This window comes from Eumetopias jubatus, unplaced genomic scaffold, assembly GCF_037043125.1.
Source record: "Eumetopias jubatus isolate StellerSeaLion01/CBP00866 unplaced genomic scaffold, mEumJub1_p1.0 scaffold_3, whole genome shotgun sequence".
Lineage (NCBI taxonomy): Eukaryota > Metazoa > Chordata > Mammalia > Carnivora > Otariidae > Eumetopias > Eumetopias jubatus.
The window spans coordinates 7,439,627-7,466,770 of NW_028274809.1; the positions used below are offsets into that span (position 1 = coordinate 7,439,627).

The window sequence follows — 27,144 nt, forward strand, 5'->3', positions numbered from 1 at the left end:
CACATCTGCGGCCAGACGGAAGCCAGCAGACGGAGAGCACAGCGCACGGCTCCCGTCCAAGTGTGCCCAATGGCCACCAGACTCCGTTTACCACCTCTATGCACGTCTTCTCTCCCCAGCTGCCTGGCCTGACCACTTCCTGACCACATCCCCAAATCACCAGGGTCACTCATTCCGGCATGGGGGAGGGGAAAACGTGGGTGAGCCAGGAGAGCGTGAGGCACCCACCGTCAGAATCAATGCTGTTGAGCGCAGTGGGCGGGATGACCGACACCTTGCACAGGCCCAGCGGGCACTTGGTCTGTAAGGACTCTTTACATGACGTGTGCACCTGAAACACATCACAAGGGGTCACCGGCATGCCCCAGAACTCTCCCTGCCACTGCGGCAGTGGACACTTGGGGGCCAACTGAGAACGTACAGGGAGCGGGTACCAGGCCTGTGTAGCCACGCCCACTCACCATGGCCTTGCACCAGAGGCAGCGCCAGTCCTGCAGGCGCAGCACGCTGCCACACGTCTTGTCGCACACCGTGCACTTGGCACTCACGGGCAGGTTTCCTTCCAGCCACTGGTGCGGCATGGCGATCTGCAAACCACAGAGACGTGTGCACCAGGGACGTCCCCAGAGCCCCACACACAGGCAAGGAAGCCCTCACACAAAAATGCTCTGAAATAAACTCAACCAAGACCTGCTCCTCGACATAAGCAGGGGAAAGGCAGGGTCTGCAGCGAGCTGCCCGGCGCCCCACTCCTGCTGCCAGTGGGCACAGCACGACTCACAAGGCTGGCCAGGCTGAGAGGCACAGCAGACCGTGCAGAGCCCCTCACACCCAGTGCGAGCAAGAGAAGTGAGCACAGGTCAGTGGGGGGGGGGGGCTTGCCCCAATGTCAGCATGAGGTGGAGAGGGTTGATGCAGGGTTGGCGGCCCCGGCACAGGGCCCCGTGGGCAGGCTCCCCCCAGGCATACCCCATCCTCATCTTCAATGATGTCCTTCCCAATGGAGGCCAGTGTGGTCCACTTGCAGTTGTTGGTTGCACGCACAGCACACCGTTTGTGGGCCTTAAATTTGCACACTGCGAGAGAACAGACACGGAACCCTCAAGCCTCAACTTTTTCAAGCCTTGTCCAGCACGGTGCTTCCCATGCTTGAGGAGGTGGTCCAGCAGGACCTGCCCTGCTCCTCTAGGATGGCTGGGTACGAACACGGAGCACTCCCCATGTTGTAAACTACACGGCAGGGGTATGCGCAGAGTTTGAGCAGTGAGACCAGCATCCTGGACAGCAGGAGTCCATTTCGGGGGGCCGCACACAGGTTCTGACCCAACTCCTCAGCCCTGCCCAGCAACACAAGCACCCCTGAGAACTATGCTGCATGTACGGTCACCAAAATTTAGAAATCACAGGATTTCTATGTCACAAAATTGTGTCCCCCCCCCTTTTTTTTAAGATTTCATTTATTTTGGGGCCCCTGAGTGGCTGAGTTGGTTACGTATCCAACTCTTGATTTCAGCTCCGGTCATGATCTCAGGGTCCTGAGATCAAGCCCTGTGTTGGGCTCCACACTGAGTGGGGAGTCTGCTTCTTCCTCTCCCTCTGCCCCACCCCCTGCTTACACTCTCTAATAAATAAATCTTAAAAAAAAAATTTTTTTTTATTCGAGAGAGTGTGAGTGCTCGGGGGTGGGGGGTGGGGGGGTGGCATGGACAGAGGGGCAGGGAGAGGGACAAGCAGACTCTGCGCTGAGCACGGAGCCCAACATAACGACTCGATCTCACAAGCCTGAGATCATAACCTGAGCCAAAATCAAGAGTTGGATGCTTAACCAACTGAGCCACCCAGGCACCCCGCAACCATTTAAAATGTACAAACCGTTAGTCTTAACCTCACGGGTTGTACAAACACAGGTAGCAGGTGGGAACTGGCCCAAGGTCCAGAGCTTGTCAGCTTCTGCTCCTGACCTCTGCTCCTGTGCAACCACTACAACCCACCCTCCAGATCTGGAAGACCACGTTTAATCTGTTTATCCACAGCTCAGTTTACCGAGGGGGTCTAACTACCTCGGGGAGGACAGATTTTCAACCTCTTTTCCCCTGTGTCTTTCATGTTTCCTCTTCAAGCCTCCTTATCACCACCACTTCCCTTTTTACTTTGTTCTGTTACTATACAAAATAATTTATCAGACTCCTTAGTAGGTAAAATAAACAAGCACATAGACCCAGAAATTACTTTACACTGACGGATTTGTGGGGACCATTCAAGGGTTTCTAAGGCTTTGTCAAGTCAAACCTCAGGCCACATTTCCCAGCAGACTAACACGCCACTCGTACCTTCACAGGACAGCCCGTGTGACGTGACCCCTGACAGAGCCTCCCGGCACACATTGCAGTAGGTCGGCCTCGCGTGGGAGCAGGCGTACCAGTTGTGCATCCCTGAGAAATGGTCCATGCTGTACTGGGTAGGCTGGAAGAAGAAAAGAGGGATGGCAAAGATAAGGTGTCCCTTTGACATCCTTGAATTTGGTAACTTGAACGGGATTCAGTAAAGCTTCCGAGAGAGGAGAGGAGAACAGAGTCAGCCAAAAGGACGAGCAACGAGCCTTAATTTTACAAGGAACATGCTGAGAAAGTGAGTGCCAGACTGCTCAGTCCACACATGGTTGATGCTCGATGGCAGAATATTAATGGGCGGGTAACAAGAAGGGATGTTTCTCTTTCCAAACCTCAAAGTGCTCCCTGTTCTGGACGGTCTTCAGCGCTGCGATCCACTCTTCCATTTCTTTCCTGTTATCGGCACACAAGATGAGCTTCCTACATGGAGTGATGACCTAGAAAGAAACAAGAAATACAGGCGATAGAGCAATGAACAAAGGACAAATGCTAACAACTATACAAACTTTTTTCAAAATCTACTTTCACCATATATATTTTTTTAATCAAAAATGACAGACTCGTTCAGATTCTCAACTGAACAGAACATAAAAATGACCATCATGGGTCATTAAAAATCAAAAGTTTCAAACCCAAGAAACAATCAAATTTAGTTTATACATGCACTAAAAATCAACTCAAGTGGACATTCACCGACCACCTACCACTCAGACAAGGTAGTAAGCCACAGGAACATTTTAAAAAGGAAAGAAAACACAGTTGCTATCACTCCAAAGAGCTCACAAACTGACGTCCAGCACCTAAACAGTTTAGGGAAAGTTGGTCCAAGTTACTTGAAATATGATATAAGCATTTCAAATATATCATACATAATGTCCTTGTATAAAACCTGTACTATGTGACAAGAGAAAAACAACCAGCTACTACACTCAAGGGCCTGAACAACTTAACTGGAAATGAGGTCAGGAACCTGGTAATAATCAACAAATGAAAACTGTATCCACAACATATAAAGAGTTTTACACATCAACAGAAAAATCTTTCTTACCAAAAAGCTATGAACTTGCATTTGAGAAGAAATACAGAGGGCTAATAAATGAATAAAAAGATGCTTAACTGCTCTAGTCATTGGGGAACACAGATGAAAATAGCCAGCTATTTTTCACCTATCAGACTGGCAAAGTTTTGAAAGATGGTAATCCAGTGTTGGCAGAAGTATGGGAGAAAAGAGTTCTCCTCAAGCACCGATAGGAGCTAAATAGGGTATAAACGTTTTAGGGAAAAATTTGACAATGTCTACCAAAATTTTAAAAAGTCGTAACATTTTACATATTTTGTTTTGTAACAATGTACAATATCTACATGGTTCCAAAGTCAAATCTACAAAATAGGTACAGTCAGAAGTCCAGCTTCAACTTGTGTCCCACCCCCAGCCTGGTTCCCTCCTTTCCCCACAGGCAGCTTTAAAAAAATAAGTACGAGGGGCGCTTGGGTGGCTCAGTCGTTAAGCGACTGCCTTTGGCTCAGGTCATGATCCCAGGGTCCTGAGATCGAGCCCCGCATCGGGCTCTGTGCTCTGTGGGAAGCCTGCTTCTCCCTCTCCCACTCCCCCTGCTTGTGTTCCCTCTCTCGCTGTGTCTCTGTCAAATAAATAAATAAAATCTTTAAAAATTAAAAAAAAAAAAATCTTAAAAAAAATTAAGTACGAGTATGGTTTAGCCCTCCTTTTTAAGACAGATGCAAACACATATATCTATTCGAATTCTTTTTAAAACAGTAGTATATCACACATACTTTTCTCCACCTTTGCTTTTTCACTTCATATCTATCCTGCCTACCTCTCCTTAGCAACATGGAGTGTTTCCTTACTCTCTTACAGCTGCACAGAGCTCCATTGGACAGAAGCACCGGAGTCTATTCAACCAGCTCCCTATTAACAGAAATCTTCCGTTGTTGAAAACCCTTTCCTATCTCAAATAGTACTGCAATGAACAGCTTTTTCACTGACCTCATATGTGTCCCAGTGTATTGGAGGAGAAGTTCCTAGAAGCAGAACTGCCCTGACAAAGAGTAAGCGCATATGTAATTTTGCTGCCAAATTCCCTCCCCAGGGCTGGTGCCATCTGCATTCCCACCAGCAGTGTTAGGAAAATGCCTGCTTCCCCAAGGATTCACCCATAAATCATGCTACTTAACTTTTGGATTTTGGCCCATCTTTTAGCTTTAACTTATATTAGCAACACTCAAATTTTTAGATGATCATGTTTTTGGTTCAGAAAATTTAAAAATAGGTATTTTATAAGTTATCTCTTTGGTGATTTCTACAACCACCTACAAAGCTTAATCACAGAGGGGGGTAATTAGAACTGGATCACAAACGCATGGTTCATTCTCCCGTGTCAGCAGGGTAGCCACACAGAGGCCAGACTAGCGAAGCTGGGGCTGCACTGGAGGACAGAGAAAACGGAGAACTGGAGAAGCTGGGGGCCCCTCCTGAGGGTGGGGGTGCGGGGTGGCAGCCGCTGTCCTCTACACATGGAGAGCACCGTGACTAAGCCGGCCCATATGCCAGGATCTGCCCAGCAAGCATATCCCGAGTGTCTGCTTTAGACCTGAGATTCCAAGACTATGACAGGCCAGGTTCCCGCTCACAGAGAACTGACCCTGCAGAGAGACAGAAAAGCAAGGAAACAATTTCAGACACTGACACAGGCCCTGAAGACAACGTGGTCATGGGAATGGGGCTGGTGGGTGCTTTGTACGGACAGGGTGGTCAGGGAAGGCCATGGGTGAGCTGGCAACTGCCAATGGCCTGGGTTTGCTGCTTTAAGGAATTTTCATTGTCTATAAATCTCAGCAAACACTTCTTTGTTATTCATTCTGGGGTGAGTCCTAATACTTAAAAATTTTTATCAGTGTAATAAACATAGTTAGAGAAAGAGAATATACTTTATTTTCCATAAGTCAGGGATTATATTAAGAGTTATACAATATGACAGAAGAGTTACAGAAGAGAACAATGACATTTTTTATGTCCATTCTATTTTAGGTCTTGTTTCTGCTACTCCTGTGACAACCTTTACATACAACCTTTTTTTTTTCCCATTTAAAAACTATTTTTAATTAAATTCTAATATTTTGTTTTAAAAAATGAAAAATCCAGGACACATGCTAAAAGGGCTAGGACATCAAGTTAATGAGGACCATGGTCACCCCGGACCTCAGGCGTATGGCAGCAGAACGCAGACGTGGTGTCTGTCCGTGCTGCTCAGGGCAACATCTCAAGTGATAATTTCAATCAGAAATCTTTGGTCAAATGAGATCGAGTTCATTCCTACCCCCTAGATGCTATGTCTGCCTATGGACAATGGCAACTTCGTTTTTCAGAATAATGCTCACATTATTCCAGAACTCAGCTATATCGTCTGAGAAGATGGATCTTTGGGTCCATCATCTTCCACAAGCCGAAGGAGGGGGGTACCGTGGAATAGCTTTGTGAGTACTGGGCACCACAGGGCAGCAAGTTATAGACAAAACTGTTGTGTTTAAAGACGGAGTTAAGATGAAACAAATGATAGATGACATCACTTCCTCAATCTGTGTGACTGTTTACAGGGAGTAAACACTGACAGATAAATGTCCAAGAACCTGGTTTCAGCCTTTTTAAAAAAACTCTTACTTGTGCAGGTTTGAAGAAGCCTCAGACAGACAGATTTGAACCCTACCCGGCCAATGACGGGCCAGGAAACATGGGCTGACTGTCATCGTTTCTATTCTGGAAAAGGAGGAGGAGAAAAGTTAGCTACCTGGGTTATTATGGGGCTGAAAGGGACCCATGTGCACAGGACTTACACAGGCCCGACACGTGGCTTTGGGACACTCTTCCAGGTCTGAAGTCCTGATGAGCTGTGTAACCCGGAGCATCTACCTCCCCTCCCCGTGCCTCCACACACCCCTCTGAATGTGGGGGCTGTCACGTCGATGTCACACCCCAGTGTGGTCCGAGTGTGGAAGCACGCTCTCACACACACCGGTGCTGCTTCAGGCTCTAGGGCCTGATCTGAGGGCATTATCTGTTTGATAGGACCATGTGACACCTCCCTCCTGAGACTGTTCTAGTACCAACAGTCCATGTCTCAGATCATGAGAATCGTCACAGAAGACTCCCACCAAATAAAAGTCTATCTCTGCTTCTCTCCCATCATGTTCTGTCACCTTTGAGACAGAATCCATATTTCTTAGCGGTCCACAAACTGGTCATGACTCCATCTCCTTGAAAGATTCCTCCTCACCCTGGTCTCCTGGCAAGGTCCTCAACAGCCTTCTGGCCCTGAGGAAGCTTCCCAAACACCAACTAGCAAGGTCGCACACCCCAACAAAGGCTCCTGCCTGTCCCTCTTTGTTTCCCTAACACCAGCCTAGGGCCAGTGCACAAGGTGGAGATGGAAGGGTCTCCTCAGAAGAAAGGGAAAATGAGCAGCTGCTAATAAGAGAGCTGTCCTGGACAGGGTTTCTTATTCAGTTCCTTGATTTGGGAGTCAGAGTGGGCAGGACAGGCCCCAACAGAGAAGCAGGTGCTGGATGAGACCTCTCCTGGCTGCTCACCCAGCTCACCAGGACAGGAAGAAGGCAGGAAGAGATGTTCCTAGAAATAATAAAACTGTTCCTCTGTCTGGATTGCAGCCAAGACCACAACTCTTAGAAACCAAGGAATGGTGCAAAAAAGGTGAAACTACACCCACTATTCCCAAAATCTAGCCTTCACACAGAAAAGACTTTAGAGACCAAAAATGCTCTCTATTTTTCAAGCAAAGAAATGGCTCACATAACTAAATCAACTGAAATGGTAAACGCAAATTAAAAGTAGGGTCATACATGAACTTGACAGGACCAATCAGCGACATCACAGAGAGTCAGTGATGAATAAGCAGACTTGGTACCGAGGGAGGGGACAGAGTAATACTACAGAGCAAGGTGACAGACCACGTCACAGAAACCCACTAACTGGAGAGTGAAAGCATGCTGTGGACCTTGAAGCTGGCAAGACAAGAGAGACTGAAAGAGAAAGGTTGTCACAGAGAAACGGCGGAAGCGTTTCTCTCCTAATCTGAGGAGGCAGGCCAGGAAAGCAGTAAACCAAGGTGAATCTTCAGACACTTATTGAGAACTTAAAAATCAGTAAGAAAAGGGACAGCTGGGTAGCTGAGTCAGTTAAGTGTCTGACTCTTGGTTTTGGCTCAGGTCATGGTCTCAGGGTAGTGGGATGGAGCCCCACATCAGGCTCCCAGCTCAGCATGGAGTCTCCTTGAGATTCTCTCTCTCTCAGGCGCCTGGGTGGCTTAGTCGGTTAAGTGTCTGCCTTCAGCTCAGATCATGATCCCAGGGTCCTGGGATCGAGCCCCACATCGGGCTCCCTGGTCAGTGGGGAGTTTGCTTCCCTCTACCCCTCCCCCTGCTTGTGCTCACTTGCTCTCTCTCTCTCTTGCAAAAATAAATAAATAAAATCTTAAAAAAGAGAGACATTCTCTCTCTCCCTCTGCCCCTCCCCCCCACTTGTTCTCTCTCTAATGAATAAAATCTTTTCAAAAAATTGAAAAATAAAAACAGTAAGAAAATAGGCCAACTAACAGAAAAATGGACAAAAGACTCGAACAGTTATTTCACAACCAATAAGGCATGTGAAAATGCACTCAACCTTGTTAGTAATCTAGGAACTGGACATTAAAATCCCAGCATGGTGTACCTTTCACGGTGGCTGAACTGAAAAAGATGGACAACATCAAGTATCGGTGAGGACACAGATCAACTAGAACAACCATACAATGCTAGTAGGAAGGGCGCCTGGGTGGCTCAGTTGGTTAAGCGACTGCCTTCGGCTCAGGTCATGATCCTGGAGTCCCAGGATCGAGTCCTGCATCGGGCTCCCTGCTCAGCAGGGAGGCTGCTTCTCCCTCTGACCCTCTTCCCTCTCATGCTCTCTATCTCTCATTCTCTCTCTCTCAAATAAATAAATAAAATCTTTAAAAAAAAAAAAAAACAATGCTAGTAGGAAGGCAATTTGGTGCAACGACTTTGGAAAACAGTAAAGCTGAACTCACGTACACCCTATGGCCCAGCAATTCCACCTAAACACTCATCATCAAAACACACACAAATGTTTATGGCATCAGTACTGTTAACAGGCCTACAATGAACACAACCCAAACACCCAGCAGTGGTAGACTAGATAAATATACTGTAATGTATTTACATAACGGAAAACCACAGAACAATGAGAACAAACCATCTACTGCTAATAACACAATGTATTTTACAATACTGAAACAAAGAAGCCAGACACAAAAGAACATTTACTGTTTATATAATTTCATATGCATATATAAAGTTAAGATAAACCAGGCAAAACTAATCAATGGTGTTGGAAGCTAGCTGCTTCCAGTAGTTGCTTTTGGGAACAAGGGCACATGGGAGAGCTACCGGAGGCTGCTAATGCTCTGCTCCTTTATCTGGAACATCCATCAAGCTGTGCACTTGTAGTAAGTGTACTTTTCCATATGTATGCTCTATTTCAGTAAAAAGGATACAGAATTTGGAATAAAACCAACCATATAACTGAATCAAAAGAAAAATGGCACAGCTGCCCAGACTCTTAAATAAAGTCTGGTTAGAAAGCCAAGTGTACAAGAAATAGGCAGAAGAAGATGGAAATGTGCAAATGAACACAAGAGACTAGCAGAGCTATTCTAAAATAGTGTTAGAAATAGATCCAGGGGTGGGGCGGCTGGGTGGCTCAGCGTTAAGCATGTGCCTTCGGCTCAGGTCATGATCCCAGGGTCCTGGGATCGAGCCCTGCATCAGGCTCCCTGCTCCGCGGAGAGCCTGCTTCTGCCTTTCCCACTCCCCCTGCTTGTGTTCCCTCTCTCACTATATCGCTGTCAAATAAATAAGTAAAATCTTTTTAAAAAAGAAAAGAAAAGAGATCTGGGGCACCTGAGTGACTCAGTCAGTTAACCATCTGACTCTTGATTTTGGCTCAGGTCATTAACTCAGGGTCATGAAACTGAGCCCTGTGACCAGCTCTATGCTTAGTGCAGAGTCTGCTTGTCCCTCTCCCTCTCCTTCTGCCTTTCTCCCCACAAACACTCTCTCTCTCAAATAAATAAATCTTTAAAAAAAAAAATGGACCCAAACACAGGGGGAAATGTTTAGTCTTACTCATAAGATAAATGCAAATTAAAATTACTAAATACCTTTTTTTTTTAACCTACCGGATTCATAGAGATCAAAAGTTTGATAACATGCCCTGTTGGCTCTCATATGTTATAGTATAAATTAGTACAACCCCTATGAGGAACATCGGTGAAATCAAGCAAACTTTTTTTAAAAGATTTATTTGAGAGAGAGAGAGCATCCGCATGTGCATGTGTGAGGAAGGGGAGGGGCAGAGGGAGAGAATCTTCAAGCTGACTCCCCCATGAGCACAGAGCCCAACATGGGGCTCAATCTCCTGACCCATGAGATCATTACCTGAGCCAAAACCAAGAGTCCGACGCTTAATCGACTAAGCCACCTAGGCGCCCCAATCTAGCAAACTTTAAAATATATATCTTTGTCTTAGAATAGTGCTTCTATAAATTTATCCAACAAATATGCCTTCATGAGAACTGCCATATACAGTATATACGGGGTTATTCATGGCAGCACTCATTGTAAAGACACTAAGACTGGAAATAAATACTGATCAAGGTAAGCCTGGTAGACACAGGCTACATAAATTGTGGTGCATTCATACAATGGAATACTACACAGCCACTAAAGAGACTGAAGCTACCTCTTCATGCACTTACAGGGAACAACCTCTCAGATGTATTGTCAAGTGTTCGATGCAAATTGCAGGAACAATGTGGGTGAAGAAGAAAAAAGACTAGTTGCCTCTAATGAGGAGACCACTGAGAGCCAGGAAACCCCCTTTATAAACCTTTTATCCTTTCAATTTCTGTACCACGTATGTAAATTATTCATTAAAAAAATAATTATTAAAACAAATAAAGCCTTGTGATTGATTTCTAGTTCTATAACATTGTGGTCAGAAAAGATGCATGGTATGACTTTGATTTTTTTTTTTGCATTTGTTGAGACTTGTTTTGTGGCCTAATACCTCATCTATTCTGGAGAATGTCCCATGTGCACTTGAAAAGAATGTGTATTCTGCTGTTTTAGGATGGAATGTTCTGAATATGTCTATTAAATCCACTGGGTCCAGTGTAGAAATTTGGAAAAACCACAAATACATGGAGGTTAAACAACATGCTACTAAACAATGAAGGGGTCAACCAAGAAATCAAAAATTACATGTGAACAAATGAAAATGAAAACACAAGAGTCCAAAATCTTTGGGATGCAGCAAAAGTGGGTTCTAAGAGGGAAGTCTATAGCAATACACAGGCCTATCTCAAAAAGCAAGAAAAATCTCAAATAAACAACCCAACCTTACACCTAAAGGAAACAGAAAAAGAACAATTAAAACCCAAACCCTGCAAAAGGAAGGAATTAATAAAGATTAGAGCAGAAATAAATGATACAGAAACAAACAAAAAAAAACAAAGCAATGAAACCAGGAGCTGATTCTTTGAAAAGATCAGCGAAATTGAAAAACCTCTCGCCAGATTCATTGAGAGAGAGAGAGAGAGAGAGAGAGAGAGGAAAAGACGATTCAAACAAAATCACTACTGAAACAGGAGAAATAACAGCCAGACCACAGAAATACAATTATAACAGAATATTATGAAAACCTATATGCCAACAAATTGGACAACTTAGAAGAAATGGATAAATTCCTAGAAACATATAAACTACCAAAACTAAAGTAGGAAGAAATAGAAAACTTGAACAGACCAATTACCAGCAATGAAACTGAATCAGTAATCAAAAAACTCCCCAAGGGGCGCCTGGGTGGCTCAGTCGTTGAGTGTCTGCCTTCGGCTCAGGTCATGGTCCCGGGGTCCTGGGATCGAGCCCCGCATCGGGCTCTCTGCTCAGCGGGAGACCTGCCTCTCCCTCTCCCACCCCTCCTGCTCTCCCACTCCTTGCTGTCTCCCTCTCTGTCAAATAAATAAATAAAATCTTAAAAAAAAAAACCTCTCCCAAAAAACAAAAGTCCAGGACCAGACGGCTTCACAAGCAAATTCTACCAAACATTTAAAGAAGAGTTAATACCTATTCTTCTCAAACTCTCAAAGCTTCCAAATTTATTCTAGGAGGCCAGTATCACCCTGATACCAGAACCAGATAAAGACACCACAAAAAAAGAGAACTACAAGCCGATATTTTTCATGAATAAAGGTGCAAAAATCCTCAACAAAATATTAGCAAACCTAATCCAACAATACATTAAAAAAAAAAGTCATACAGGGCGCCTGGGTGGCTCAGTTGGTTAGGCGACTGCCTTCGGCTCAGGTCATGATCCTGGAGTCCCGGGATCGAGTCCCACATTGGGCTCCCTGCTCGGCGGGGAGTCTGCTTCTCCCTCTGACCCTCTTCCCTCTCGTGCTCTCTATCTCTCATTCTCTCTCAAATAAATAAATAAAATCTTAAAAAAAAAAAAAAAAAAGTCATACACCACCATCAAGTGGGATTTATTCTCAGGATGCAAGGTGGTTCAATATTTGCAAAACAATCAATGTGATATGTCACATCAGTAAGAGAAAGGATAAAAACCATATGATCAATTCAACAGATGCAGAAAAAGCATTTGATAAAAGTACAACATCCATTCATAATAAAAACCCTCTGCAAAGTAGGTCTAGAGGGGACATACCTTAACATAATAAAGTCCATATATGAAAAACCCACAGCCAACACCATCCTCAATGGTGAAAAATACAAGAGCTTTCCTCCTAAGGTCAGGAGCAAGAAAAGGATGTCCACTCCCACTTTTATTCAACATAGTACTGGAAGTCCTAGCCACAGAAATCAGACGACATAAGGAAATAAAGGGCATCTAAATTGGTAAGGAAGAAGAAAGCTCTCACTATTTGCAGGATGACACGCTACTATATATAGAAAACCCTAAAGACTCTACAAAAAACAACTAGAACGGATAAATGAATTTGGTAAAGTCGCAGAATACAAACTCAACATACAGAAATCTGTTGCATTCCTATACACTAATAACGAAGCAGCAGAAAGCGAAATAAAGAGAACAGTCCCATGGGACACCTGGGTGGCTCAGTTGGTTAAGTGTCTGCCTTCGGCTCAGGTCATGATCCTAGAGTCCTAGGAATGAGTCCCACATCGGGCTCCCTGCTCAGCAGAAAGCCTGCTTCTCCCTCTGCCTGCCGCTCCCCCTGCTTGTGCTCTGTCTCTCTGACAAATATAATGTTTAAAAAAAAAAGAAAAGGAAAGTGTCCCATTTATAATTGCATCAAAAAACAATAAAATATCTAGGAATCAGCTTAACCAAAGAGGTGAAAGACCTGTACTCTGAAAACTATGAAACAGTGATGAAAGAAATTCAAGACAATGCAAAGAAATGGAAGGACATTCCATGGCTCATGGGTTGGAAGAACAAATATTTTTAAAATGTCTATACTACCCAAAGCAATCTACAGATTAAATGCAATCCCCATGGGCGCCTGGGTGGCTCAGTCATTAAGCGTCTGCTTCGGCTCAGGTCGTGGTCCTAGGGTCCTGGGATCGAGCCCCACATAGGGCTCCCTGCTCAGCAGGAAGCCTGCTTCTCCCTCTCCCACTCCCCCTGCTTGTGTTCCCTCTCTCGCTGTGTCTCTCTCTGTCAAATAAATAAATAAAATCTTTTAAAACTAACTAACTAAATAAATAAATGCAATCCCCATCAAAATACCAATGGCATTTTTAACAGAACTAGAACCAACTAATGCTAAAATTTGTATGGAACCACAAAAGACCTCAAATAGCCATAGGATTCTTGAAAACTAAACTGGAGGTATCAAAACTCCAGACTTCAAGTTATATTACAAGCACTAGTGATCAAGGGCGCCTGGGTGGCTCAGTCAGCGAAGCATCTGCCTTCAGCTCAGGTCATGATCCCAGGGTCCTGGGATCAAGCCCCACATTGGGCTCCCTGCTCAGCGGGAAGCCTGCTTCTCCCTCTCCCTCTGCCTGCCACAAATACCTGTGCACTCTCTCTCTCTGTCAAATAAATAAATGAAATCTTAAAAAAAAAAAAGCAGTAGTGATCAAAACAGTATGTACTGGCATAAAATAGACACATATTTCAATAGAATAGAATAGAAAACCCCAAAATAAACCCACAATTATATAGTCAATTAATCTTCAACAAAGGAGGCAAGAATATGCAATGTGAAAAAGACAGTCTCTTCAACAGACGGTGCTGGGAAAACTGAACAGCTACATGCAAAAGAATGAAAGTGGACCATTCCTTTCACCATATACAAAAATAAACTCAAAATGGATTAGATCTAAATGTGAGACTTGAAACCATAAAAATCCTTGAAGAGAGCACAGGCGGTAATTTCTCTGACATCGGCTGTAGCAACATTTTTTAGATTTCCTGAGGCAAGGGAAATAAAAGCAAAAATAAACTATTAGGACTACATCAAAATAAAAAAGTCCTGCACAGTGAAGGAAACAATCAACAAAACTAAAAGGCAATCTACTGAACAGGAGAAGATATCTGCAAATGACATTTCCAATAAAGGGTTAGTATCCAAAATATATAAAGAACTGATACAACTTAACCAAAACACCGTCCAAATAATCCAATTTAAAAATGGGCAGAAAATCCAGACAGACATTTCCCCAAAGAAGACATACAGATGGCCAACAGACACATGAAAAGATGCTTCACATCACTCATCATCAGGGAAATGCAAGTTAAAACCACAATGAGATATCACACCTCACACCTGTGAGAATGGCTAAACTCAACAACATAAGAAACAACAGGTGTTGGCAAGGATGCGGAGAAAGGGGAACCCTTCATGCACTGTTGGCGGGAATGCAAGCTGGTGCAGCCACTGTGGAAAACAGTATGGAGGTTCCTCAAAAAATTAAAAATAGAACAACCCTAAGATCCAGTAATCACACTACTGGGTATTTACCCAAAAAATATAGAACACTAATTCAAAGGGATACATGCACCCCTATGTTTACTGCAGCATTATTTATAATAGCCAAACTACGGAAGCAGTCCAGTGTCCATTGAAAGATGAATGGATAAAGATGTGGGGGTGTGTGTGTGTGTGTACACACAATGGAATATTATTCAGCCATAGAAAAGAATGAAATCTTGCCATCTGCAACAACATGGATGGAGCTAGAGAATATAATGCTAATAAGCGACGTAAGTCAGACAAAGACACATACCATATGATTTCACTCGTATGTGGAATTTAAGAAACAAAACAGATGAGCAAAGGAAAAAAAGAGAGAAACAAACTAAGAATCAGAGTCTTAACTATAGAGAATAAACTGATTACTAGAGGGGAGGGGGGGGATGGGAGGGTGGGGGAAATAGGTGATGGGGATTAAAAAGTACAATCATCATGAAAAATAAAATAAAATAAAACCTTAAGTTTATAATATATGCTAAAGACTCCCAAAAAAAGCTTTAGAAGTTTTATTTGAAATGAAAACTCTCGCTTCCATACAAATGATCTTCCAGGAGATAGGAGAAAACACTTAGCTTCTCCAAACAAGTCAAAGACACCCCAGCCAGACCTCTATCTTCCAGTGGCGTGGGCAAAATTAACCAAGGAGGTCATTAAACTACGGGCAATAATCTTTGAGAGACCAAGGTGAAAAGGGCGACATGCCAGACACATACAGAAGTGATGCTTAAATGAAGAACGTGGACTTGAAGTATATACGCACTAGCTCCTACAGCACCGAAGAGAGTGTCAGGTGACAGTGGCAGCCACCAACCAGAGTCGGGCACTTAGTAGTCTCAAGAAATCTGCTGCGTGTTTACAGATATTTGCACACTACATCTTCTCCACAACCTTATAAAGCAGGTGTTGGGAGAAGAAACTCAGGCCCTACATCCCCAGGGTTAAGGAAGCAGGGGCCGGGACACCAGGCAGGCTGGCTCCTGACCTCCACCCAAGAGCAGCGTCCCACCTGGATTCCCGGCCAGGCACGGAAGGCCTGAGGTAGGGGAGGAAGCAGCACTTGCCAAGAGTCCTCCCGGGCTCTCAGAACACGCAGTGTCTGGCACAGTGCATTTCCTTTTTGGCAGGGGCACTGGACTGGAGCGTCGGGGCAAGCATGACAGGGAGAGTTCACTGAGTCATCTGCCCGCTGCCCCGCCCGCTCTGACCAGGTTCCCCACGAGTGTTCAACAAGAGGGTAGAGAAAGTAGGTCTGGAGGACGATGACGAGGGCAGTCCCTGACTCACCAGCCACATCCTGCCCAGCAATTCCTAATCACAGATTTATCTGGATGTGCCTCTCATTCGTAAATGTGACCTTAAATGACAGATCAAGATCCTGCAAACTCTGTCGTGCTGGAACCACAGGCCAAACCAAACAACCTGAAGAGTAATAAACACGAAGCTCTGGGCTTGAGACAGTCTGAAAGCCAGGACGAGCAGGGGGGACAGACACGCAGCTCGGACTGAGGGCCGCTCGGACACTCTTGTCAGATTTGCGGGTCCAAAAAATAACAAAAGTAACAAGCAGACTTCTGCTTCCAGGAAGAAGATTAGACATATTTTTTTCCTATTCCTCTAAGTACAACTAACACCCTGGACATTAGATATTTTAAAAATATGAGAAGACTCTGGAAGGTGGAGAGAAGAGGGCAGACTGACTACGGGCCTCGGGGTCTCAGAATGACATGCAACAGAGCTCCTGGGGTCTCTGTTGGCCTCAGGCATCCTACAGTGGAGCTGAGGAAGCCAGCAGCCAGAAAGACTTAAAAAGTCCACCAAAAGCCTGCTCTCTCTAGCCATGGGACCAGGAAAGGGGCAGCCTGACAAGGCAGAAATCAATAGTAGAGGTGCCAATAACCACTCTACTCCAGCCAAATACCACAGAAAATACTGTGGCCCTCACCCCCACTGTGCCAGGCAGAAATGAGGCGCTCCAGCACCCCACTGCGTAGTGTCCAGAGAAGACCAAGTAGAAACGTCCATCCCTGCAGGCCACACCCCAGTGGTGTCAGGGGATGTACGGAGGCAACTAAGCACAGCGAGAGGCATTCCACCTCATTAGCCAGTAAGGAAATGCTGATTAAATCACAATGCGTTATTACTATACACCTACTAAATGGCTTAAAATAAGAAACAGTGACAACACCAAATGCTGGAGAGGATGTGGAGAAACTAGCTCCCATTGTTGGTGGGCATGTAAAATCGTACAGCCACTCTGCCAAACAGTTTGTTGGGCAATTTCTTAAAGAACCAAACATGCAGCTACCATAAGACCCAGCAATTCCATTCCTGGGCATTTATCCCAAAGAAATGAAGACCTGTGTTCACACAAAAACCTGTCCATGAATGTTCATAACAGCTTTATCTGCAATCACCAAAAACAGGAAACAACCCAGGTGTCCTTTAGTGGTAAATGACTGAACACACCGTGGCACACCCATTCCATGGAATATTACTCAGGAAGAAAAAGCAACAACTATCATACACATAACAACAACCTGGGTGGAGCTCCAGGGAGTTATGCTGAATGAAAAAAGCCCATCCCCAAAGGTTATATACTGTATGTTCCCATTTATACAGCATTCTTGAGATGACAAAATTACAGAAATGAACAGATTAGTGGTTGCCGGAGTTAAAGAAGGGAGTGGGTGTGGCTATAAAAAGCAACCCAGGGATCCTTGTTGAGATGGAAACATTTTGGTTCTTGACTGTATCAATGTCAACATCCTGGTTGTGATGTTGTACTACAGCTTCCCAAAACATTACCACTGGTGGAGACTGGGTAGAGAACACAAAGGATCTATTATTTCAATTCCATGTGAATCTACAATGATCTCAAAAGGCTTAATTAAACATAAGTAACCACAATCAACTTTCTATATCTAATATGTTTAAATTGGGAAAATAGGGAGTAACTCCAGAACAATGTGGTATTTCTTAAGGACAAGGGCATCTATGGTCTCCCTTGGCACAAATTAAAAGTGTAATCATATCTTGTTAAAATCATTTGTAGGTAGTGCAAACTCACTAAACATTTGGCCTGCCAAGGAAATATGTGGACACACCTCTGGTGCACATTCCCAAAGAAATCCCAATCAAGTCCTCTCCATACGCCTGAGTCCAAGCAAGCACACAAGAGGGTCACAGAGCTCTGTTATCCGGCTGTGACACGTGGCCTGGTACTCGAGCCTGCACGAGAGAGCACCGGAAATGGCAGGACTCATTTCTACGCACAACAGTGCTTGAAAAATCAATGAAGCTGCATTTCGTGTCAGCCACGAGAAGGGAGGATGTCAGGCACCACACTTCCTGGGTGGGCTGATCCCAGCAGCCCCACCCCAACTGCAGGTGCACTCAGGATAGACCCGAAACACGTGCAAAACAAGCTGCCCCCCAGCTCCAGACCCACAGATCCCGCAGCCAACCAGACAGGTCCCCTGGGGTCCTGCTCCCACATTTAGATGCGTCCTTCTGCCAACGGTCCCCCCACAGGCCAGCTTCACCTCCTCTCCCACGCTCAACCCTCACGTTTGGGCTCCAAATTCTTCCTTTCTTCTCAGAAGTAAATTCAAGCAGCTTTCACCTGAACAAACAGACAAGACCCCTGCTCCCATGGAGCTTTCATTCAAATGTAGACAGGAAATGAATACTAAATACTACCATAAAGTAAATTACATAGTATGGAGAGTACTGACCGGTGACAAGTCTATGGAAAAAAGAGAGATCAGAAAAAGAAGGTCAGGGTCATTGGAAAAGACTGGAAGGACATGGAAAGGAAGGGATGGGCCCACAGCCTGAAGCAGGAGCACAGCTGGTGACTAGAGCCAAGTGAACCAGGGGAGAGGAGCCTGGGATGAACTTGGAGAAGCAAGAGGCCACAGAGTATCATGCAGGCACCACTAAGAACTTTGGCCTTTGGGCGCCTGGGTGGCTCAGTTGGTTAAGCAACAGCCTTTGGCTCAGGTCATGATCCTGGAGTCCCGGGATCGAGTCCCACATTGGGCTCCCTGCTCAGCAGGGAGTCGGCTTCTCCCTCTGACCCTCTTCCCTCTAGTGTTCTCTTATCTCTCATTCTCTCTCTCAAATAAATAAATAAAATCTTAAAAAAAAAAAAAAAGCACTTTGGCCTTTACGCCAAGTGAAATGGGGAGCCGTGGTGCTTTTGAGCAGAAGGCCGACATCTGATTTAGGTTTAAAAAGCATCATTCTTGGGACGCCTGGGTGGCTCAGTTCGGTTAAGCGACTACCTTCGGCTCAGGTCATGATCCTGGAGTCCCGGGATCGAGTCCCACATCGGGCTCCCTGCTCAGCAGGGAGTCTGCTTCTCCCTCTGACCTTCTTCCCTCTCGTGCTCTCTATCTCTCATTCTCTCTCAAATAAATAAATAAAATCTTTTAAAAAAAATTAAGTTTTAGACAGCAATCCCACAATATTTCATCATGCTGAAGATGTTCACACCTGACAATTCTACCCTTAGAAACACACTCTAGAAAAACTCGTGCCCATGTGTCCAGGAAGGTGGGTATAAGAACAGTAGTGCTGTTTATAATGGCCAAAGCTGGGAAGACATGGTCAACAGCGGGACACTCCGGACACTGGACCACTACGTAAGCCACAAACTACCAACCAAGCACTGTGATCCTTCAACAAGGGCTGTACTTGTAAAAAGTTCTGAGGTTCATGCCCCACTCCCCAGAAATTCTGATCTAATTCCAGGAATCAGGAATCAGTCATTTTTAACCTTGAACCACTTAACCCAAGACAGACGTATCCACACAGATAAATCTTGGAAACACAATGGTGAGTGAGAAAAGCAATTTGCAGATGTATGATATGACACCATTTACTCAAAACTGTAAACCTGGCCAAATACTCCTCTATGTTGTTTATACCTACATATGGGAGAAGAGAAAGGATTAAAAAAAAATGCAAGCAAACGATAAATACCAAACTCAGAACTGGGGTGACTCTGGAGAGGGAGGGCAAGAGGGGTGGGTAGGACCCAGAATACAAAGGACTTCAAGTATATCCACGCTGTTTTGTTCTCAGGCTGGGAAGGGCACACAGTTGTTCATCATGCTACTTTTTGAATGCCTGAAATATTTAATAATTTTTAAAATGTTAAAGATTTTGGCATAAAAATATGCTAAAATACCCAAGTCAGAGCTTGAGACACACACAGTATGTCCTCTATTTATAGTTTATAGTTTGCTGTATGTATATAGATGAAAATACATTTGCGCAGGAGGTATAATTCATAGTACTTATAGTTTATTGTCTAGCCTTCGAGAAGGGAATGGGTCAGCCTGAAACCATGCCTGCAGATGGATTCTGCTGGTAACACGTGGTGTGGTGCTCAAGCACACATTCACTCACCCATATACTGCCCTCCTCCAGGGGCTGCCCTGGCTGCCGCATACCCAGCTGCGTCTGCTGGCTACTGTGCATTTCATGGCAGACATAAACTATCCCTAATTTGCCTCTCCAATTTCTCATCCTAGAGTAGATTCCCACACGCTAAAGAACTGGCTGAGTGTGTGAAAGAAAGTAAGGCTAATGGCTTATGAAGGGAGGAAGGGGAAGGGACTGCCTGGACTGCTCAGAAGGAAGCTTTTAGAGACCAACAAAGAAACCTCTCCAACCCACCCCTTTCCGTGAATCATTAGGGGGGCAGCCACTGGAAGCGAATATCAAACTACAGAAACTTCCTTTTTGAGGATTCTCAAAGCACACAGAGATACACGTCCTGCGTCTGAAGGACAAGCCAGCTCGGTAAGTCTCGGTGAGGGTGCATGGCGTGCGGCAGACAGGGGCTGGACAGCACAGTGCTTAGGACAGACAGAGACATCAGAGAGCCACTGGTGCAAATGACCTGTCTCTGGGCCCGGTTTTTTAATCCCCAAAATGGGTATCAGCCACCTGTCCCTCGGGGTCATTCTGAGGTGTCGGAGGTAGGCCATGACTGCTGCTAGTGGCAGCGCCATCCCCCACTGCCCTGCAGCAGGCCAGCACAGGGCGGAGTGGACACAGCGGTGCACGGGCACCGCGGACAGCAGGGCACGGGGGACACTGAGCAGCCCAGGTGGGCATCTGGTCAGCAGCTGCCGAAAGTACTATCCAGCACCACTGGGAGAAAATCACTTGTCTACAGCGCTTCACCTAAGGAGCGAGTGCTCCACCTGAACAAACTAGCTCCTGGCTCCACAGCGCTTGTCTTGGGGATGGTGGGGTGAAATCTCTCCTGTGACAAAGTTCACAATGGAAATTCATCACAGGGAAGTTTATCGGACCTGCAGGCTTTCTGTCTGACCAGGTGGGGACCAAAGATGTTTCTAGCATGTGGGGGAAGTCATATCGCCATGCCTGTGGCTTTAAAAATCCCAGCCTTCCACCTCTAAGAAATACCAAGACAAAAATCAACCCTTCTAGAGCTGCTTACAGTAATCTTCAATTCCTTTCACTCTCTTCATTTGAAGTCCTTACATTTCAACTGCTTTCTCCCACGGCTTCACACAGCCTCACTGCTTTCCCCCGTGGCTTCCCACAGCCTCACTGCCCACCAACACCTGGGACTCTTACCTGTCGCTCTCCCCTCTTGCAGAACATTTTCCACCTGCTCAAAGTGGATCAGAACTGAAGTGGCCCAGCAAAAACAAAAGACGAGTTTTAAAATCGATGTACAAGACCCTGTGGATCAGCGAAGGAGGCCAGAGACAATGGAGTAACAAATCAGCACCTCAAAGTTCAGTCACTTTGGTCAGTCACTGACCAAACGAGGAGCAAAGGGACAGTGTCCGGGCAGGATTAGGAACCTGGAAATACCGTGCTAAATATAGCTCCCCAGCCTGCGGGACTCGGAAAGGTGGCCAAGAATAAGTATCTGGCGCGTTTGGTAATTTCTGTCACTTCCTGTTACTCACATCCTGCTGTTCTGATGCGGCCCAAAACACTGGATTCGCCACACACAGATCCCTACCTTGAAGCCCCCTGAGACCCGGACTATTCAAAACAGCTGGGATGTGCGTAGGCAACAGACTTCCTCACGGAGGGCAATACCAAACACAAAAATAGCACCGTACAAACAAGGAGGTCCCTGGGCGAAAGCAACCCCAGAATGCAGGGCCAGACCTCCCCAGGCCCCCCGCAGCATACGGCCCAACCCCCAGAGGCGCCGAGGGCACTTCTCTCTAAAGCTGTGCTTATCTCCAATCTCAGGACAGCTTCGAAGGCCAAAAGGGATCCCCACCCTCGCAATGATCCCACCTGCCCAGGGGCCCAGAGCACACAGGATAAGCACCCTCCGCCCCACCCCAGCTCCCAACCCTCCCGAGGTGACCAGTCCCCAGGAACACAGGACACTCAGGTAGGAGGCAAAGCCAACTGGGCCAGAGCCCAAAATCACCTGTAATCTATCAGAGGACAGATTTTTAAAAAGGGAGAAAAAGCAAGATGAAGCAAAAATGGAAAAGTTATGCCTAAAACTGAAATGTGACAAAAATATTTGGGGTTAATTCATCTATTCAGTATTTCTACAGTGCTTTATTAACCTTTGAAATGTGCTCAACGTGTGGAAAACCTCAGAGATTATAGGTGGCCCTGAGCAGGGTGCTGGAGGCAGACAGCCCCTGGTAGGGGAAGGAGGGGGAATGCCAACAAAGAGCACCCCAGGTGTGGAGGTGGTGCCCCACACCACATCTCCCCCCCCACAGCAGGCAGGAAACGAGAAGCTGACACACACAGAAGGCAAAATGCCACGTGCCTCCAACAGCAAAGTGCTCTAAAGAACCTAAATCTCCAAAGCACACAATGGAATACCATACAGCCAAGTTTTACAAGTGCAATGCGAGCATGTATTCATGGACACAGATGTTCATGATATAATGCATTATTTTATGTTTTTTTTGTTTGTTTTATGTAGGCTCCATACCCAACGTGGAGCCCAACACAGGTTTTGAACTCACGACCCTGAGATCATGACCCGAGCTGAGATCAAGAGTCAGGTGCTCAACTGACTAAGCCACCCAGGTGCCCCATAATATAATGCATTTTAAAAGCAGGTTACAAATTAGTATGTATAAATCATCCCACTGTTATACTATTTACTGATATTCATAGGAAAACACCTACAAAACTATTTGCCTGTATCAGAGTTTTTCAACCTTGGCACTATTGACATTTTCGGCCAAGTAATTCTTTGCTGTCCCCTACAACACTATAGGATGTTGAGCAGCATTCCTGGACACAAAGCATGGACCCCACCCACTCCAGCCCCCATATGTCAACCAAAGTGTCTCCAACTGCCAAATGTCCTCTGTCCAAGTGGCAAATCCCACGTCCCCAACCCTGTTCTCTCCCACGTCTGAGAACCACAGGTCTCTATAATAGTGTCTCTATCTAGAATCTCAACGATAAGACTTTTGAGTGTATTTTACATGTTCTTTGTATAAAAAAGTGAGTAACACACCAATCTTAGCATGAATAAAACATTACAGGTGTTTTGCTACAATGCGGTTTTTGAGTTGCTGCAAAGTTTCACATTCAGAATGAAAATAAGCAGTCTCATGGGAAAGGATGAGCTGGGGCAGACACTCAAAACCCTTGCAACTTTGTAACCAAGCATTTGAAACAACAGCAATAAAAGTACACATTTTTAAAGTACATAAGGAAATACTACAGTGAATACAGAACTTTACCTTTTAATTTTTTTTTAAAGATTCTTTATTTGAGAGAGAGAGTGGGGGGCAGAGATGCAGAGGGAGAGGGAAAGAGAAAATCTCAAGCAGACTCCCTGCTGAGCCCAGAGCCCGAGATCAAGCCCGAGCTTGATCTCACAATCCCAAGATCATGACCTGAGCTGAAATCAAGAGTCGGACACTCATCCGACTGAGCCACCCAGGCGCCCCAGAACTTTACCTTTTAAAAAAGTGAAGCAGCTTGACGGATGGGAGTCTGTGGCTGAGTTAGACTGGCAAAATGCACAAAGATCTAAGATACAATAAGCAGTTCCCAGGCAGAGCCCGAAGGCCCCAAGTCCAGGACTGTGCTCCTCCTGGGCTGGCCACGCCCTGGCAAGGGATGGCCCCATTCAGGGGCTGGGCCAGTGCACTTGTGAGAGAAACGGAGCCGCAGAAAGGGTTGTGACTGCATCTGCCTCATGGCTACCGCACAGAGGGAAAAACTGACTCCAAGTCGTTAGCTCAAGCACTAGGGTCATTGTTATCCTGGTGATAATGGAATCTAAATGAAAAGTACCCTGGCAGTGGGTCTTGAAGGGATGTGGAGATGGAGGGAACGTGATGGGAACGCTTCGACGGTCTTAAATCTGGCTGCTTCCATGCTGTCACAATCCATCTGTTTTTCTCTGGGATTATTTGATGCCAAATCTGCACAAAGCCAAGTCCATCTACAGTAACATTACAGTCAACAAGTATCAGGTAGGAAGAGAAGAGACAGAAGCATCCTCTAGAGCCCAAGGTCAGCCATACACTTTTCTGATCACTGAAGGTCAAGCTGATCAGGCAGTTGAGACTTCCCAGAGCAAAGAACATGTGTATCTGCTGACTTGCCAGGTGTCGGCCCTCAGGACAAAGTCTTGTGCACACCTTGACTGAAGAGCTTATCTCAAGGATGTTTGCACTCCAATACTTCCAGTGCCTAAGTAAACCAGGGACTACCTACCAGACAACAGTCGATGCAGCCAGAAAAGAGACAAACACCACACTAGGGGGAAAACAAGGTTTACAAAGAATTTCGGAAAGGGCACATTTACTTCACATCACTGCATAAAACAAAACAAGAGATTGAAAGGGCAGGACACACAGCACGGAAAACTGGAAGTTGACATCTCAGGTGGTGAGACTGCATAGTTTTTCTCTTTTTCTTTTGGTTTTCTGTATTTTCCATATAGTCTAAAGTAAAGTGTTTTAAAATACATCTCTGCCTTTTTCTTTTTTTTTTTTTTTAACCTACAAACTCAACACCTGGGACAAAAAAACTACCAGCTGCCTATGCAATTAGCATCTTCCCTTTCTACCTTCCAGAATGGCCCTGCTGTTCCGGGTAGCCTCCTGCTCAGCCTGGCTACCAGCACATTTTCCCACCGCCCCTGAAGCTCAGGGACAGCACCCGGGGAGCTCCCAGGAAAGCTCTTTGAAAAGACAGAACAGCGCAGGCGGCCCCAGCCAGCCTCCTCCCTGCGGCTCCTGCAGCCGGCATCTAGCCCCATGAGGGGACCATCAGAGTGGAAGCTGGGTCTCTGCCGACCGCGGGGCTCCACACCAGCCCGACTGCTGCCCCTGGTCTTTTCGAGGAGAGAGAGAGAAACAAACCTCTACCTTATTTGAACCACCGTTACCTATGTTTCCTGTTCAACATCCCAAATCTAACCTTGAGACACCACCCTCAACATCGCAGATGGAGGCACAGAAATGGAATCTTCTTTCTCTTCCAGGTCAATAACTTGATTTCTCTGTTAACTAGAAGCGAAAACCCTCAACTCAAATGGGCAGCAACACCAAGGGAGCTTGATTTAAAAAACTAACAGTAAGGTTGAAATAATAACACTGAAAATCAAATCTGAGGACATAACTCTACAGCCTGCCACCTCTTCTTTAAAGAAAGTTGTATGGGAGCACAGCCATCCCTGTTTATTTACATATTATCTCCGACTGCTACTTACGGCCAGAGAGACCCCTGTAGCTCACAAAGCCTAAAATATCCGGCCCTCTGTAGAAGAAGTTTGCTGCTATCTTGGATATATAAACCACTGCTCACATATATCTCAGGAAGAGCATAAAGAGAATTTGATGTGGAGGGGTTAAATGTAATGTGTTACAAAAAAAGATGGAATTTGCACCTTGTCCCTTCTGCCTCTGGCCCCACAAGGAGGGTCTCCGGTCTGTTCCCAGAGGAACCCCCGGGCGCCTGGCAGGTAGCACGTGCTCAATGAACTCTCACAGAATGGAACCCGCCCCACTTACACGAAGGGTCACTCACTGAGCAATTCAGGGTGAAAACCCTTGTGACCATGGAACATACCACAGTGATGTAGCCTTGAGCGTAACCCCCCTCGACACCCTGTCCCCACCCTGCAGGGAACATCTCCAGGTGGTTTACCCCGCACACTGAGGAGTCCCATTATCTCCCACTTCCCTGTAATTCAGTCGGGGGCCAGGCTGTCTGGGAAAAGACCATGCCCCACACGGAGGCCACACAGCGACGTGTGCGAGCGCGTGCTCAAGCCCTGCTCCCGACAAAGCACGACGCCAGCAGCAGCACTGGAGGCGGGGTCCTGTCCACCTCTTCCTGTGTGTCCCCATGTCCCTCCCCTCCCAGGCCACCCACCGTGCCAGGCAGCCATCTCCTGCCCTCCAGGACCAACTCTGAGGAAACCGGCTCCAGACATCTTACCAACACTATGAAGGTTTCACATCTGATGGCTGTGATGGAAAGGGGGGGGGGGGGGGACAAAGACGCTGTGCGTGAGCCCTTGCTCCTCACAACTCACCGTTGTCCCGTGGCCCTGCTGAGATTCAGCCAGACGCCGAGGTCACAGACTCACACACACGCCTATGACTGGACGACCATGTGCCCCAACCCTGTGTCACGTGTTAGGAAACAGATATCCAGAGAGGACAGCTGACTCCCCAAGGCCACGCTGCTGTAGGAGGCAGGGCAGGGGCCAGAAGACAGTTGGCCAACTGGTCACCTCCAGGGCATGATGTGGCCTGTGGAGCTCCCTCCTTGAGGGAGGGAGTGTCTGACCCATGTGGTCTGGGGGAGCTGCTGAGTGCCAGCAGGGGCTCAGGAAGGAGACATGACCATGAGGGGCACAGCTGTTGTTCTCAGCTCCCACGCCCAACCTCTGCAGCTGATGGAGGTGCAAAGACCCAGCCACTGAGACGCAAAGGAGGGAGGGGGCACTAGGCCCCTCTAAATGCCAGGGACCCGAACAGAGTCATGTCCTCTCAGAGATGCCCAGTCCAAATTACACCGTCCTTTCTAATTCCCCAAGTGACTAATGTACTTGGTCCACAGAGATCATTTGAAAGCGATCCAGGAAAGGATATCTCAGACCACATTCCCAGGAAGGCAGGTAAATCACACACAAGGTCAACCACCTTTTGGGATAATCTTGCCCCATGTATAACCCCCCTTCCTAACTCTAAACAATTTATCCCTTTCCTCTGACCAAGCTTCCTGTATTCCTCTGGTATTTCAAGTATATTTCAAAACTGAAAAGAAGTCATTCCAACCACAGGATTTAACATTTTAAAAAACCAAAACAGAAAAAGGGTTGAAAATATTTTTTTCCCCTGGCAAGTCCACACTCAGAGGGTCTGTCTACCAGGACTGTGGACGCATCACCGGGTATACTTGAACAGCCACCGTGGGAGGGCATGGCATGTGGGCTGGCTGAGGCCAGCTGGCGTGACTCGGGAGCCACCTCCCTTCATCATGACACAGCTCTGACACAGTCACATGTGGATGGAGAAGACAGGAAAGCTTCCCAGAGATGCCAAGTGACAGACACACAGCAACAACGAGCCAGTTAACCCAACAGATATTTATAGAATGCCTACTTTGTGCCTGACACGGCTCTG

At 46.1% G+C, this 27,144-nt stretch overlaps 1 protein-coding gene across 5 annotated transcripts in view; it reads right to left on the bottom strand.

The window, feature by feature from the left end:
- DGKD (diacylglycerol kinase delta) overlaps positions 1-27,144 on the bottom strand; it is a 119,155-nt gene that overhangs the window by 40,513 nt on the left and 51,498 nt on the right. For all 5 annotated transcript variants that reach the window (XM_028105039.1, XM_088021488.1, XM_088021489.1 and 2 more), the window contains 5 exons: positions 2,723-2,827; positions 2,331-2,463; positions 970-1,076; positions 462-587; positions 229-331 (listed from right to left, as the gene is read on the bottom strand). In XM_028105039.1, the coding sequence (XP_027960840.1) occupies positions 229-331; positions 462-587; positions 970-1,076; positions 2,331-2,463; positions 2,723-2,827 (574 nt within the window). The remainder of the gene's footprint in view (positions 1-228; positions 332-461; positions 588-969; positions 1,077-2,330; positions 2,464-2,722; positions 2,828-27,144) is intronic.